Below are 13,896 nucleotides of genomic sequence, written 5' to 3'. Positions count from 1 at the left end.
AACACAGCAGGAGAGAACACAGCTTCATTTCTCCGTGCTGGACACTCTCATTCTGTTCCACTACTCCCTCCCCTGCCTACTTTTCTCCTATCTTGTTGTGTTTCATCTTACACACTCTAGGCAAGGGGAAAAATATTAAAATTAAAAAAAAAAATAGCTCCCACCAAATTTTCCTGGCTTCCTCTGAATAACTCCCACACACCCTCCCAGTCACGTCCTTCCAGGATTTTCACTTAAAATGGCTTACTTACCCGGCACTTCCTGATGACCTAATCTGTCACTGGCGCTTGAGGAGATACTGCGATTGCTGTCAGCTATGTTACCTTCTGGAATGAAAAGTGGTAGCCTTCCAGCCTCTTCTGTCTTATGTTCTGTCAAGTGCTGGGTACATTTCTTGCACTTGGTACCTAACAAGTGTGACAAAGCAGGCCCGGGCTGAGGGATCTGGCATCAGATCCACCACAAAGGCAGCGAGCCCAGTGGTCTCCGACCTGTAGGGTGGAGATAGACTGCCCTGGGAAATGAGGGTCTTATCACAGTCTATGTGAAAAAAGAAATAGTGCCTCCAGTGTATCTCCAGGAACACTCGAAAACCCAGATGGAAATAACCTACACCCAGGAGACTAGTGCTTTGCTTAATCAGGGTTTTATTCCTACAGTCCCTCTCTAATAGGTGTACATTGCTAAGCACAGAAACTTAAAGTCAGGTAAAATTACTAGGGCGGTAAACCTAAGATGGGCAGAGAGACTTTCCGGAGATAGTCTTTCAATTAGAGGGAAAAAAGAAACTGTTGACCCTTGATACTCATTTAACACAATGTTTTAGTCAAGAATAGGAAGGTAATAAAGACTTGTTTCAAATTTAGTTTGGGAGACTATTTTTGCAGAAAAGCTTGTCTAATGAAGATTTTATTACTTCTTGATGTTATAAAGTATTTGCAAGTTGTTATTTAGACAATAGAAACATAGAATTGTGTTAACCAATATAACATGGATTTTTGCCTTTTGCTGTTTATAAACTAAATGTAAGTTTTAAGAGACTGGCTACTATTATTTTCTCCATCTGTTGAAAATGATGTATGTCTTCATCTTTGCATCTAGGGAGAAGGGAGTATCCATAAAAATGAGGAACTTTAAAGATTGTAATAATTAATGTGGTGACCAAACTGGTTAGAAATGTAATTGATTAATAATGTACAGTCATTATAATCCATTATAGAAATTAAGAAGGTGAATTTATGCAGTAAACTGGCTACCAAGTGAATGGACCAGTTAAAGAATATTTTAGAGTCTGCTTTGATTACATGAAAAGTCAACCTGATGGTGTTTCCTCAGATAATTATTTGTTTCTCCTCAAAAGTAAAATGAGCTTGTCCTTCAAGAATGTGGAAGGGTTAATATTTCCAAAGTCTTCAGTGAGGTTAGGTTACATAAAAACAAAATGCCACAACCTATTAAAAAAGCAGGCATTCAATTTTTATGGTATATGTTTAAATCTACACAGATCTATGATTTAAGAAGAGCCATGTAATTTAATTAGCAGTAATCAATGTTGATTTAATAGAAGACAGGAGAAAGTTCCAGCTCTGTGTACATTAAGGGAAACTGAAATATAAAACCCAAGTTATGACAGATGGATTCACAGTCACTTAAACTCCCCAAATTTAATCTAAAGACTTAATCAACACTGTCTGAAAGGTGATAATAAACACAAAAAATTCTTTTGGTATTTATTACATTTTGTATCCAGTACTAAGAAGTATTAGTACTACTGATACAGCTAACCAAACCAAAGGTAGATTTCTACTTTCAAAAAATTTAAGAGCTAAATTATTTAGGATACAAGATAAGTTTAGGACCATTAAGAAATTTAGCATATTCTAGTACAAACATCTAAAAGGATGCTTAAAGGCTTCCAACAGACACTCAAAGGCAAATTCTACTGTAGATGAAAAATAACATCATACATTTCCTTGGATCAATGGTGCTTCCATCATGTGCCCATTCAACCAACTTGTACTGAGCACACACACGATGTCAGCATCATGTTAACCATGGTAGTACATATACGTTAGGATCCACTCACAGAGCAATGCAGTAGACAAGTGAAGAAAAAATTATAATACTGTGGGTCAAGAACCTTGAAAACAGAGTACACAGGGGAGTATACTGCGTATACTATCCATGGCAGGGCCGTGCCAGGAAATCCAGTCCAACTGAGGAAGAACAAGGAAAGGCTCCCAGAGGAGGTGCTACCTGATTGAAACCTTGTAAAAACATTTATCACACATTGGGTCACTTGAGATCACGGAATGAATACTTTCTGCAGGGTGCGTAATACTTTAAAAAATGTCTTCTTGTCCTCCATTACAGTGTGCTTTTCAAGGACAGGTTCTGTTTTTAACCCATTTTGTGAGCCTTCTTGTGCTTTTTTCTGGTGTTTTATGAAGCTGACTACTAGTGACTAATGAAAACAGTATGAATGCATTGTTGCTGCATAAGTGTAATGTGATGTGGTTTGGCACTTAACAGATATTCTTGTGAATGTTCACAAAAAGCCTCCTCTGTGACAAAGTGCTTTTAGTGAGTCTCACCAGTGGTTTTACATCTGCAGAGCATTGAGGGTTGGGCTGACTTTTGAGAGGATTGAAATCGCTTCATCTTGTGATCCTAAATTTTATATTCTCTATATTCCATAAAGCATCCCCTGAGAAATGTTTTTGACTGGAAAACAAACAACAACAAAACAAAACAAGAAGAAGAAGAAGGAAGGTCAGGGTGGTAAAGCAAAAAGAAGGAAATGCAAAGATGGTGAGAGAAGGTAGGGCATGCGAGGGGACAGGGCGTTGCTTACCAGGGCAAGAACGCAGAGGACCTGAGTGAGAATAGCATTAGGTGAGGCTAGAAAGGCAGGGTTGGTTTCAGGAATGTGGAATGAATCAACAGTGATAATCGCCTCTAGGAAATTGAGATAAGGCCTTTGGCAGGTTGGAGGTGGCTCTTGTATGAATCAGCTCTGTGGAGGTTCTAAGCAGGGATGGGAAATCAGGTTAATCAGAAGGTCAATGAAAGACTAGAAAGGAAGTGAAGGCACAAACTACTTTCTCAAGAAGCTGGACACTAAAGAGAAGGAAAGCGAGTTTATAGCTGGAGGTGGAGGAGAGAGATCTGAACATGTTTATATGAAGAGGGAAGAGTTGGCTGAGTAGGAAACGTGAGCCAGATACTGCCGAGTACCAAAAGAAGGTGCACTACTGCTTCTAGAAGATTGTTTTCCCCTGAAACTTGGTTATTTAAAATATCCAAGTGTGCTCAGAGGAAAACATACGAAAAAGGAAAACATTTTGAAGAACAGGTCAGACAGGATTAATAAACTCTGTGACATGAATGCACACAAACATAACCAAAAAACACACAAGGGAAAGCAGGCTGCCAGACAGAACCTCCAATGTGAATCCACAGCATCAAAACACGCTGCATTGTCTAGAATCAGCCCTCACTCATCGAGAGGACATACGCAGTTATTATGGGCAGAGGAAAACACAACCTGGAAAACATGGAGGAGACCCAAAACAGACAAAAGGCACAATTTGTAGAGGCTTGGTAAACTAAGCATTACTTTCAGCTGTGTAAACACAGCATGATAATTTGGGGAACTTACTGGGGCCTGAAAAATGACAAAAGTTTTGAAATTCTATTCCTTTGCTTTTGGGAAGTCTCCCGTATAGATAATGTGGTGATTTATTATACGGGTTGACTCAAGCATTCAACAAATCCCGATCGAGGATGTATTTATGTCCTAAGCATCGACTGATAGAACACCAACAAGAGAGTATAGGTTCTGAAGGAAAATGGGGTGGTGGCTGTGCTTGGGAAAAGCATATTCAACTGACCTGCTGTTTTTGGAAGAGAAAATACACAATAAAGCCTGTTAAAAATTTTCATGGCTGGTGAAGTACTTAGAAGACACTATGGAAACCACTGGAGGGCACATTGGCTTTAAAAGATGGAGAACCCCTGGCCTAAGGATACAAGCATTTCCCTTTAGAAAAGACTCAGTAAGCTGAAATCTGAAGATTCACTCCTCCTCCGTTAAATTCAGTGTCTAAATACAAGCTCCGAAGCAGGCAAACCAAAGGGAAAGTGTATGTTTAATTATGGAAATACAGATATGAATGCTATTGACTATTATCTCTTCATAGTTCTTACCAGTTTAGTTCCCTTCTCTTAATCATCCGTTTCTGCCACTGCCCATATCTTTAGGGTTAGGAACCTCAAATACCTAAGACAGAAACTTCTAGATTTGCCTCAGAAACAGGAGCAAGGGGAAGAGGAGAGCTTAGTTTTACAGCTTTAAGTGTGTTAAGTGATGGGTATAGCTCATGCAGTGTGAAATTAAACCTAGATACACTCTGTCCCAGACTCAAAAACACATTGATGAGTACAAATTCTCATGAAGATCCAGAGCAAGGATGGCAGGGGATACAGGGAGAAAATAAGTATTTAGGTTCTGTTTTTGCCTGTTGGCTTTTCTGCATCCATTTCTGTCTTTTTGCTCCTGAGAAGACCTATTCAAAAGACTAAGCCAGCAATGCCACACACAGCCTGTGAGTGTACGGCCTAACCTGTAGGTGTAAGAACTCAGCTTTTTTGTGCCCTTGACTGCAAGGGGATCCAACCAGTCCATCCTAAAGGAGATCAGTCCTGGGTGTTCATTGGAATGACTGATGTTGAAGCTGAAACTCCAATACTTTGGCCACCTCATGCGAAGAGTTGACTCATTGGAAAAGACCCTCATGCTGGGAAGGATTGGGGGCAGGAGGGGAAGGGGATGACAGAGGATGAGATGGTTGGATGGCATCACCGACTTGATGGACATGGGTTTAGGTAAACTCCTGGAGTTGGTGATGGACAGGGAGGCCTGGCGTGCTGTGATTCATGGGGTCACAGAGTCGGACACGACTGAGCGACTGAACTGAACTGTTCTTGAACAAAAAAGCTTCTTCTTTGTTAGTTTCCCAACTGTTCCTTGCCATAATGCAGAAATACATTAATTTTGAAACAAACAAAAAAAATCATGTGCCTTTTGGAAAGCAAAATGAAAACACACACACACAAACATACATATGTACAATGAAGCTGACATTACTCTGTTCCTTCTTCCATGTGTCTGAGAGTTATAGCCAACACCTGTGGCCACACAAGGGCAGGCTTGGCAGCTGCAGAACCCAGATGTCAGACACCGGATTGTACGTCCCTGGCAGCAGTCCTAAGTGGGAGGCTGTCTCCTTAACTGACCTCTGAAATGGTCTATTGTCTGTCTCCCTCTTTGGCCTGGGTAGTAACTAACAAGCTGTCTGTAGGCCTGGGTCAGAGTTAACGTACTGATGGCTTGTTCTGGATGCAATTATCCTTGGCCTTACCTTTGATTATAAGGAATTTATTTCCTTTGTGAGGGTGAAAATTGGGACTGAGCAAATTCTTGACAAGGAACTATATTCAGCTTTCTTCCAAGGATAAATAAGACGCTTTTTGCTTTGATTGAAATTTTTCCTTGCAGAAATTGGATGAGATTAAACTTGTTTTAGCACACAGTGTTTTGATTAAGCAGAAGTAAAAATAAGAGTTTCTTGGGCACCTCCTCCCTCCGATAAAAGACTGAGTTTCCTTATACTGTTTCTTAAAATTACTTCCCAAAGGTTGAAAATCAACCATTTCTTTCTTTAGAAACTTAAAGAGCTACAACTTTGTCTTTGCTGTGACTAAATCAAACAAAAAAAACATATCTACTATAGAGAAGAGATCATGAATTCTCTTGGTTCTATACAGAGGAAAATGGTTACACTATAACCTTGCCTCCACATCACTTGCTGAAGAAGGTCATTATGTGTAATGATGCAATCGTTATGGGAATGAGGTGGGGAAAAGCCAAGTATCTTAGAGGGCTCCACTCACAAGGCAACACTTACAGCCTTCAGGGAATGTCCAGGGTGAAGACAGAGTCATGGCAAGTTAAGGAGAAACACATCTGATATTTACAGCAAGATGAAGTCTGGGGAAATTATAGAATATGTTATCATACCCAATGTCAAATAGTATTCATCGGCACCATGAAAAATGTTCCAACTTATCTTCATTAACTTTTATAAAAATGTAAACATGTCTCTTGGTCACCACTGATTTGTATTTGGGGGGAAAAGGGATTGAATACTCATGAGTTCCAACATAAAAAGCAAACTGATGGGAGAAATAAATAGGAGAGAAGAAACATTTCTCGCATAAGGAAGAATTCCAAATAAGTTATGTGGTTACTCAGCCCACAAGGAGGTGAAGCTTACTTCCCTGTCCCGTGAGTGTGGGCTGTGCTTTGTGATTTAACTCCAAAGAGTAGAGTGTGAAAAGTATAGGGTGAGAGTTACTTTACAGTGGAGAAAACTGGCAAACACAACCTTGGCCAGATGATAATGGTTAACATCAGGTTGTCATGTGGACAGTATGTATCCTTGATATGACATGATCTCATCAAAGGGCACTTCACCTTTGCAGTCTTCCTCCCAAAGCCCATAACCATAGTCTCACCATTTGAAAATATTAGATTAAATCCCAGCTGAGGCACATTATACAAAACACCTGACCAGTACTCCACAAAACTGTCATGGCCACTGTAAACAGGAAATGTCTGAGAAGCTGTCACAGCCTAAAGGAGGCTAAGGAGACACGATAACTAAATGTAATGTGTTACACTGGCTAGAATGCTGGAAGGGCAAACAAACATAGAAGAAAACAAGTCTGAGCAGAGTGTGGACTTTAGTTAATAGTAATACCTCAATAATTTAGTTATAGCAAATGTATCATAGTAATGTAAGATGTTCAAACTAGTGAAACCTGGGTAAGAGGGATATAAGAATTCTGCAGTGCTTGTGTAGCTTTTTATTGAATCTGTAAATAAAACATTTCTTTAAAAATGATGATTAACATATGACTACATTGACTGTAGCAGAGTTCCAATGCATCAATCATCACATCTTTCTCTTTTCACCTCACCTATCCACTGAACTGTATGGCATAGAGTCATTTTCCTGACACATAAGGATTTTCTGTGTTTCAGACCAATGTATAAATGGCGTAAAACCTATTCTGAGAGTTTTAGGTTTTCCAATAATATTTAGGTCATGCCCTTAGTAACATGATACAAATGCTCAAAATATCCACAAACCCATATTTCTCAGCAGCTTTAAAAGGTGTAACATCATTCAACCATGTATCCAATACACTGCATGTGAATGTTATTAATGACATTATTAAGACAATGTATTAACCTCTGAAGGTAACATATTGTTAGATTACAGTGTTCATTTGTCAGTTGTTATCATGAGAGGTAAGAGGGTAGGCTCCTCATTCCAGTTTTAGAACATGGATGAGATTATTTCTTTGCTACTCCATTCTGTACTTTAGAATGAAAATAAATCAGGTCTGTAGGAGTTTTAGAAGGCATTTCTTTCATTCTGTTTTCTTTCTATTCTTTTCTCCTGACTTTGCAAGACTAAAATTGCATCAGCCAAATAGTTACTATTATAAGATGTTATAAGGGAGTGTTTTTTGTTTTTGTTTTTTTTGGATGGTTAGCATTTTTTTTAGCAATATAGTATTTTTAATTATTATTTTTTGATTTTCATTTTATATTGGAGAACAGTTGATTAACAATGTTGTGTTAGTTTCAGGTATATAGCAAAGTGATTCAGTTATACATGTATCTATTCATTTGAAAATTCTTTTCCCATTTAGATTACAAAATATTGAGTAGAGTTCCCTGTGCTATACAGTAGGTCCTTATTATCTGTTTTATACATAGTAGTGTGTGCATGTTGATCCCAGTTTCCCATTTATCCCTCTCCCCTTCCCTCCTGTAACTGTAAATTTGTTGTCTACATCTGTAAGTCTATTTCTGTTATGTAGGTAAGTTCATGTGTACCATTTTTCTTTAGATTCTACATATAAGTGATATCATATATTTGTCTTTCTCTGTCTTCACTTAATATGATAATCTCTAGGTCCATCCACAGTACTGCAAATGGCATTATTTCATTCTTTTTGAAATAGCTGAGTAATATTCCATTACAAACCCACACACCCACACCCACACCACTTCCTTATCTATTTCTCTGTTGATGGACATTTAGCTTGCTTCCCTGTTTTGGCTATTGTAAATAATGCTGCTATGAACATTGGGGTACATGTATCTTTTTGAATTAGTTTTCCATTTATACTGTTCTCAGTTTATCATTTTACTTTGATAAAGAGGAAAAAAGTAGTGTCAATGAATGTTTACTTAAAAAACTATTTGTGTTTCTAGAAATGTTACCAAAAAAATGCTCTCTTGCTAACATTTAATGGTACAATTTTAACAGTTCAATCAGAATTTAATTAACCACATTAATAAATTGGTCAGAATCACCTCTCTAAAGAATGCAAATGTCAGTAAAGAAGGTGAAAGAGAAATATGCAACTTCCTGAATATATTTTAGGGTTAAAAATTCAGTAAAATTGCTTGTACATTCTATATCAACAGTATTTTATAATGATTACTTATATTGAGGAAAGGGACCAAGATGCTTGATAAGGAGAGGAAAAAGAAAATGTTTCCTGTGGAAGTCTTAACTAAGGAATTACAGAAGCGTCAACAAACCTATTTTAGCAATGTTTTCCTTAGTGAGGTATTTAACAGAAAAAAAATTATGGGGTGGGAAGGCTCTACAATAAATGTAGGTAGCTATTTTTATATTACACTTTAAGCAGTTCAGTTAGTATGTATTTTGCATTTTATCAGACTGCTGTGTGTATGTGGTTAGTAATAAGAATTATAAGACCTCTGTTTCCAGAACACCTATGTTGTGTTCAAGCTTTCTGTTGTTAGGCATTTGACATACACCATCTAAAACCCTAACACAACCCTGTAAAGTGCATACAATTATTAACAGGAGAAGGAACTAATAAGGACTCTAGAAATTAGGGGACTAACTCCAAATCTCACAGCTTGTTTAAGTGTAAATCATTACAACCTCTGGCTGCCTCAAATATACCAGAGCATACAAACTTTGTTATAATTCATATCAAAATTATTAACACTATTCAAGTAAATATTTATCACTAATGAGGTGATTTAAATCACTTCACCTTTCTAGGCTTTAAGTTTCTCTTGGGTAAAATGAAGTTGGATAGTTGATTTCTAATGTTTTTCCAGTTTCAAAAGAGTAACAGTTGATTTATATATAGAGTAAGAAAATTAAAATAGCCATTTTTACAATGTTTTGTTAAAAACAGGACAGTAACACTAGCCTTTACTGAATTTTGTGATGATGGAGATCTACCTTGAGATGTTCATGTGATTTCTCCCAAATCTCTGTAGTCTTAAGGATCTGCTGCTGCTGCTGCTGCCAAGTCGCTTCAGTCGTGTCTGACTGTGCAACCCCATAGACGGCAGCCCACCAGGCTCCCCAGTCCCTGGGATTCTCCAGGCAAGAATACTGGAGTGGGTTGCCATTTCCTTCTCCAGTGCATGAAAGGGAAAAGTGAAAGTGAAGTCGCTCAGTCGTGTCTGACTCTTAGCGACCCCATGGACTGTAGCCTACCAGGCTCCTCCGTCCATGGGATTTTCCAGGCAAGAGTACTGGAGTGGGGTGCCATTGCCTTCTCTGGTCTTTAGGATCTAGGACTAATCATTTTACCTATATATTAGAGGAAATTTCATTTTTCTCTGCACTACAAAAACTGTGTACTTAAATCATGGCCTCTCAAAGAATCAGTAACTTGCACTCAGATATGAATAACATAAAGAAAACCATTATTTCTGGATCTGAAAATAGTAAAAAATATCAGCTTTTTAAAATCCATGTTTATTTATCTTTTATAGACAAATTAAAATACTTATAAGCATAATTAAACATGGTAGACATACATATAAATGAAATATTTAAGTACTTCAGACAAAATTTAACACATATGAGACAAACTGATGACATGCTTACATTTGGTGTTAAGGTATATTTACATGAATATTGAAAAAAATGTTTTCACAAAAACTGCTATAAAATGTTCACATTTGTCTTAGTAATAAATTAGATTTCCTAGACTGATGTTTTATGAAAACTATGTAAAGGTCTGATTTAATCATTGACCTCATATGGTACCATTATTTGTAAATAAAGCATATTTTTGTCAATATAAATGTACATTTAACTCTTAAATCATGTAACAGTTTATTAAGACCATGCCACATTTATTAAGCAAACATGCATGCCACATTAAAACTTAATTCATGTACTTTTATGCACAGTGTTTAGTTTTGCTATGGCACTCTATCTTCATGAAAAATATATTTAAGATTTGGCACAGAATCAATAAATTGTATTGCCACTAATCCGAACAAATATGATTTAAATTTTCCATTGCATAGAAAATACTCTATCAATCACATCTCTTCCCTTTATAGTTTATGGACCAATGGCAGTTTTCTATTTTAGTCAGACTAGACAATGGATATTCACAAACTAAAAGCCCCATCTAGGTGTTTTGCCTGCATTCTAGCTGGAAATGAATCAGCCGTAGTTTTTTTGGCAGTAAAACATTTCAATCTGTATTGTGGCTGACAAATGTCTAAATAAGGGCTTTATCAGCAATAATACATATCATCACAAGCTTCGTTTCTCTGGGAGGCAGAGAGGTTGGAAGGAAATGCGGGTTTTTTCATAAACTGGAAATACAGGAGGTAAGGAGAAAAAATGCCAACTGAGGCAGAAGCAGGGGACGTTCTTGTAAAGCTGGTGAGAGAGCAAACCATGAAGTAGCAAAAAATAAAGACAGGAGCCTGGGTCTCCATCAAGGTGGAGAAGACCGCCATGGGCTTAAGGAAAATCTGTCATTGAAAAGAAACAGTATCCAGAGCATTCTTCATACAGCATTCTTGTCTCAGCAAACTACTATTGCTTTCTAGGAAAAGTTGTAAATTTCCACATCAATGTCTAAATTAAGACTGAAGAAATTAAGCTAACTAGCAACTTTTTTTTTTTTTTTTTTGGTCTGAATTCATTCATAAACACAGTGGAAGGAGAAAGGGGATAACATTAAGTTTTCCTCCAAACCAGAGAAGTCACACTCTAAGTAGAGATTTCAGAGTTGTGCTAAAAAAAATGCCTCAGTTCTTTTTCACAGTTTTTCTAAGATACATGTGAGGTGCTATATTTTGAGAGACTGGTTGACAAAATCTTTCAGAAAACCTTGATAAATTAATCTTTGTATTTATTACTAGGGGAAAAGGAAGTAGATCTTAGGTTTAATTTTTATACAAATATGCTTTATTCTAAAAAAATAGAGCAATGAATATATTATTATCTGCTTCATGATCCTTGCTTTCTGAGGACCTTTAAGGGCCTTTACAAAAAACGTCAGACAAGTTAAATAAAAATCAGCACACTTTTGTTTCAAAGTTTGTTAAGGTGCACACAGACATAAAGATTATGAACCATAGAGTACTGAGTTTTCAAGAGTGAAATCATACCAAAACCTTGATAAGTTTTCGCTGACGTCATAGGAGAGTAAGTGGTCGGGAAGGTCACTGATGGTGCCCTGCACGGCCAGCAGGTGTGGGGCCAAGGTGAAGGGTACGTCGCTCAGAAGCTCGGCCGTTAGTGAGCTGTTCTCCAGGGTCTGGCCTGCCTTATTTTTCGTCTCAGGCCCTGCCACAGTCACACTGGATGAGTTTTCTTTGCCAGTCTAAAAATACATATGTATGTAAGTCATTTAGATCTTATGGACTTTGAGGTTATAACGGCATTAATATATCAAAATGTGGCATTAACATATCAAGGTGATTGAGAAATGTGGAGTATATAAATATTCCCAGGATGTCATTGTTTAGTTGCTCAGTCGTGTCTACCTCTTTGCAACCCTATGGACTATAGCCTGTCAGGCTCCTCTGTCCGTGGGATTCTCCAGGCAAGAATACTGCAGTGGGTTGCCATTTCCTTCTCGCGAGGATCTTCCCAACCCAAGGATCGAAGCCCCGTCTCCTGTAGCTCTCCTACATTGGCAGGCAGGTTCTTTAATGCTGAGCCGCCAGGGAAGCCCATTCTCAGATTAAAATGCAGCTATTTACTTACTTGAGAAACACATCCATCTATATATCTACTAGGTTTTAAAATGAATCCGAAGCCCTACCCTTAGATGAACCACCCACAGGCCCTCTGATACAGATGGGCACTCTTGCCGTTCCCCTAGCCCAGATCATGTCCACAAAGTCTCTCTCCCTGCTTTTCCAAGTCTGACGTCAGCTTTCAGGCTCCACAGAATCCCCAGCTTCTTTCTGAAATCTTCTATCAACACAGCCAAAGTGACCTTGCCCGCTTCAGCATGGTTATAGGGCAGCTTGCCCAGGATATTATTTGGCATTTCCTTTACGTGTCTTTGCTAGTTGTAGTTTCATGTGCTTATGTCTTAACCCCAAAGAGAATCTAGGGTCCTTGGGGGCACACAATCCAAATTGTACCTATCTCTGTATTCTCTGCTTTTCATACATTCCTGCTTTACCCTCATATGTACTTGGGAATTGATTCTAACATGCACCATACTAGTGACTGATAAGCTGCCTTTGATGGAACTAAAATGCTATGTTATTATGTAAGTTATTCAAATAAGATATTTTGTTCGATTTATTTAAAATTGGTGTCTCTTGCCTACAGAAGTTTACCAAAAGACACGCAGCACTAGTTCACAGTAGCACTCGATTCAAGCCCTGAGCTGGTACAATGAGCTGGTATCCATTCATCAATAGTAGCGTGGATAATCAACAGAAGTATATTTACAGCAATGAGAATGAACAGCCTCCCACTACAAGCAGCTGACACCTAACCCAAACCAGGTCAGGCAAAAATTTACTCCCCAATTGCCAAGGTCTCATGCAGAATCAAACTCCGGAGCCTTTACAAGGCCCATGGTGATCTGGCTACAGGCATCTCCCTGACACTAGCCTGGCTGCTTTGTCCTTGTTCCGACTCCTTTAGTCCCTCTAGTCTTCCCATGGCTCTTGCCCTGTCAGACCATTTCTGCCTCAGGCTGGACCCTCCAGACCCTTCTCTCCCAGATAAACATGGGGCTCTTTCCCTCCAATCCTTCCCAGTGTTGGCCCAAATGCCACCCTCTCAATGAGGCCCTTCCGGGCTGTCCCATCAGACTGCACCCTGAGCCCTCACCTCATCCCCTCCAGCATCCTGTGCCCGCCTCTCCTGCTTCTGTCCTCTCTGGGCACCTGGTGATATGTTCTGTACTTTATTCTGATTATCATCCCTCAGAAGCTTAAGCAGCTTTTGTCTTTAATGTTCACCGCTGTATCCCAAATGCCAGATTCAGTGTCTAGTGCTCAGTAAATATATGGTGAATAAAAGAGAGTGGACAAGACTTTTCCTGAGGAGGCCTTATACTATAATGGCTATCAATGCTGATAAATTCCTATCTCCTAAGTCTAGAAACGAATGATTTTCTGTGTAAGAAATAACAATTTTATAAAACGTTTTACAGAAGTGCAAACTACAGAAAGGGGTACATCATAAGTGTACAGCTGGTACCTTTTAACCAGCGAAACACTAGAACCCAGATAAGAAACAGAAATGGCCCTCGTGGTGTTCTCTTTCATTCACAGTCAACCGCCTACCCCCTCAGTCACCATCCTGACTTCTTACTGTATAGACTTTTCACCTATTTTTTATGTTTTAAATGAAGGTAACCATACAGTATAAACTCTCTATGTCTGTGGCTTTTTTCATCCAGTGTTGTATTATGAGATTCATTTACATTGTTGTATGTGGGAATATAGTATTTTTTTAGGAATGTATTCTGCAGAGGAGA

At 38.4% G+C, this 13,896-nt stretch overlaps 1 protein-coding gene and 1 long non-coding RNA gene across 12 annotated transcripts in view; one reads left to right on the top strand and one right to left on the bottom strand.

The window, feature by feature from the left end:
- The window catches only part of UMAD1 (UBAP1-MVB12-associated (UMA) domain containing 1), a 345,403-nt gene that overhangs the window by 88,309 nt on the left and 243,198 nt on the right, over positions 1–13,896 (bottom strand). For 6 of the 11 annotated variants that reach the window (XM_081531705.1, XM_081531711.1, XM_081531702.1 and 3 more), the window contains one exon: positions 9,878–11,769. The exons of 2 other annotated variants lie outside the window; for them this stretch is intronic. In XM_081531705.1, coding sequence (XP_081387831.1) covers positions 11,512–11,769 — 258 coding nt within the window. In that variant the 3' untranslated portion in view covers positions 9,878–11,511. Of the gene's footprint in view, positions 1–9,877; positions 11,770–13,896 lie in introns of those variants that run through there. 3 more of the 11 variants (XM_081531707.1, XM_081531709.1, XM_081531708.1) reach the window with 2 other exon arrangements.
- Positions 1–13,896, top strand: part of LOC145522723 (uncharacterized) — a 174,070-nt gene that overhangs the window by 92,755 nt on the left and 67,419 nt on the right. The window lies entirely within an intron of this gene.

Source organism: Giraffa tippelskirchi, chromosome 10, assembly GCF_054371585.1.
Source record: "Giraffa tippelskirchi isolate mGirTip1 chromosome 10, T2T-mGirTip1v1.2.pri, whole genome shotgun sequence".
NCBI lineage: Eukaryota > Metazoa > Chordata > Mammalia > Artiodactyla > Giraffidae > Giraffa > Giraffa tippelskirchi.
The sequence above is the reverse complement of the archived record's forward strand: the minus strand, read 5'-3'. Positions and strand labels throughout refer to the sequence as shown.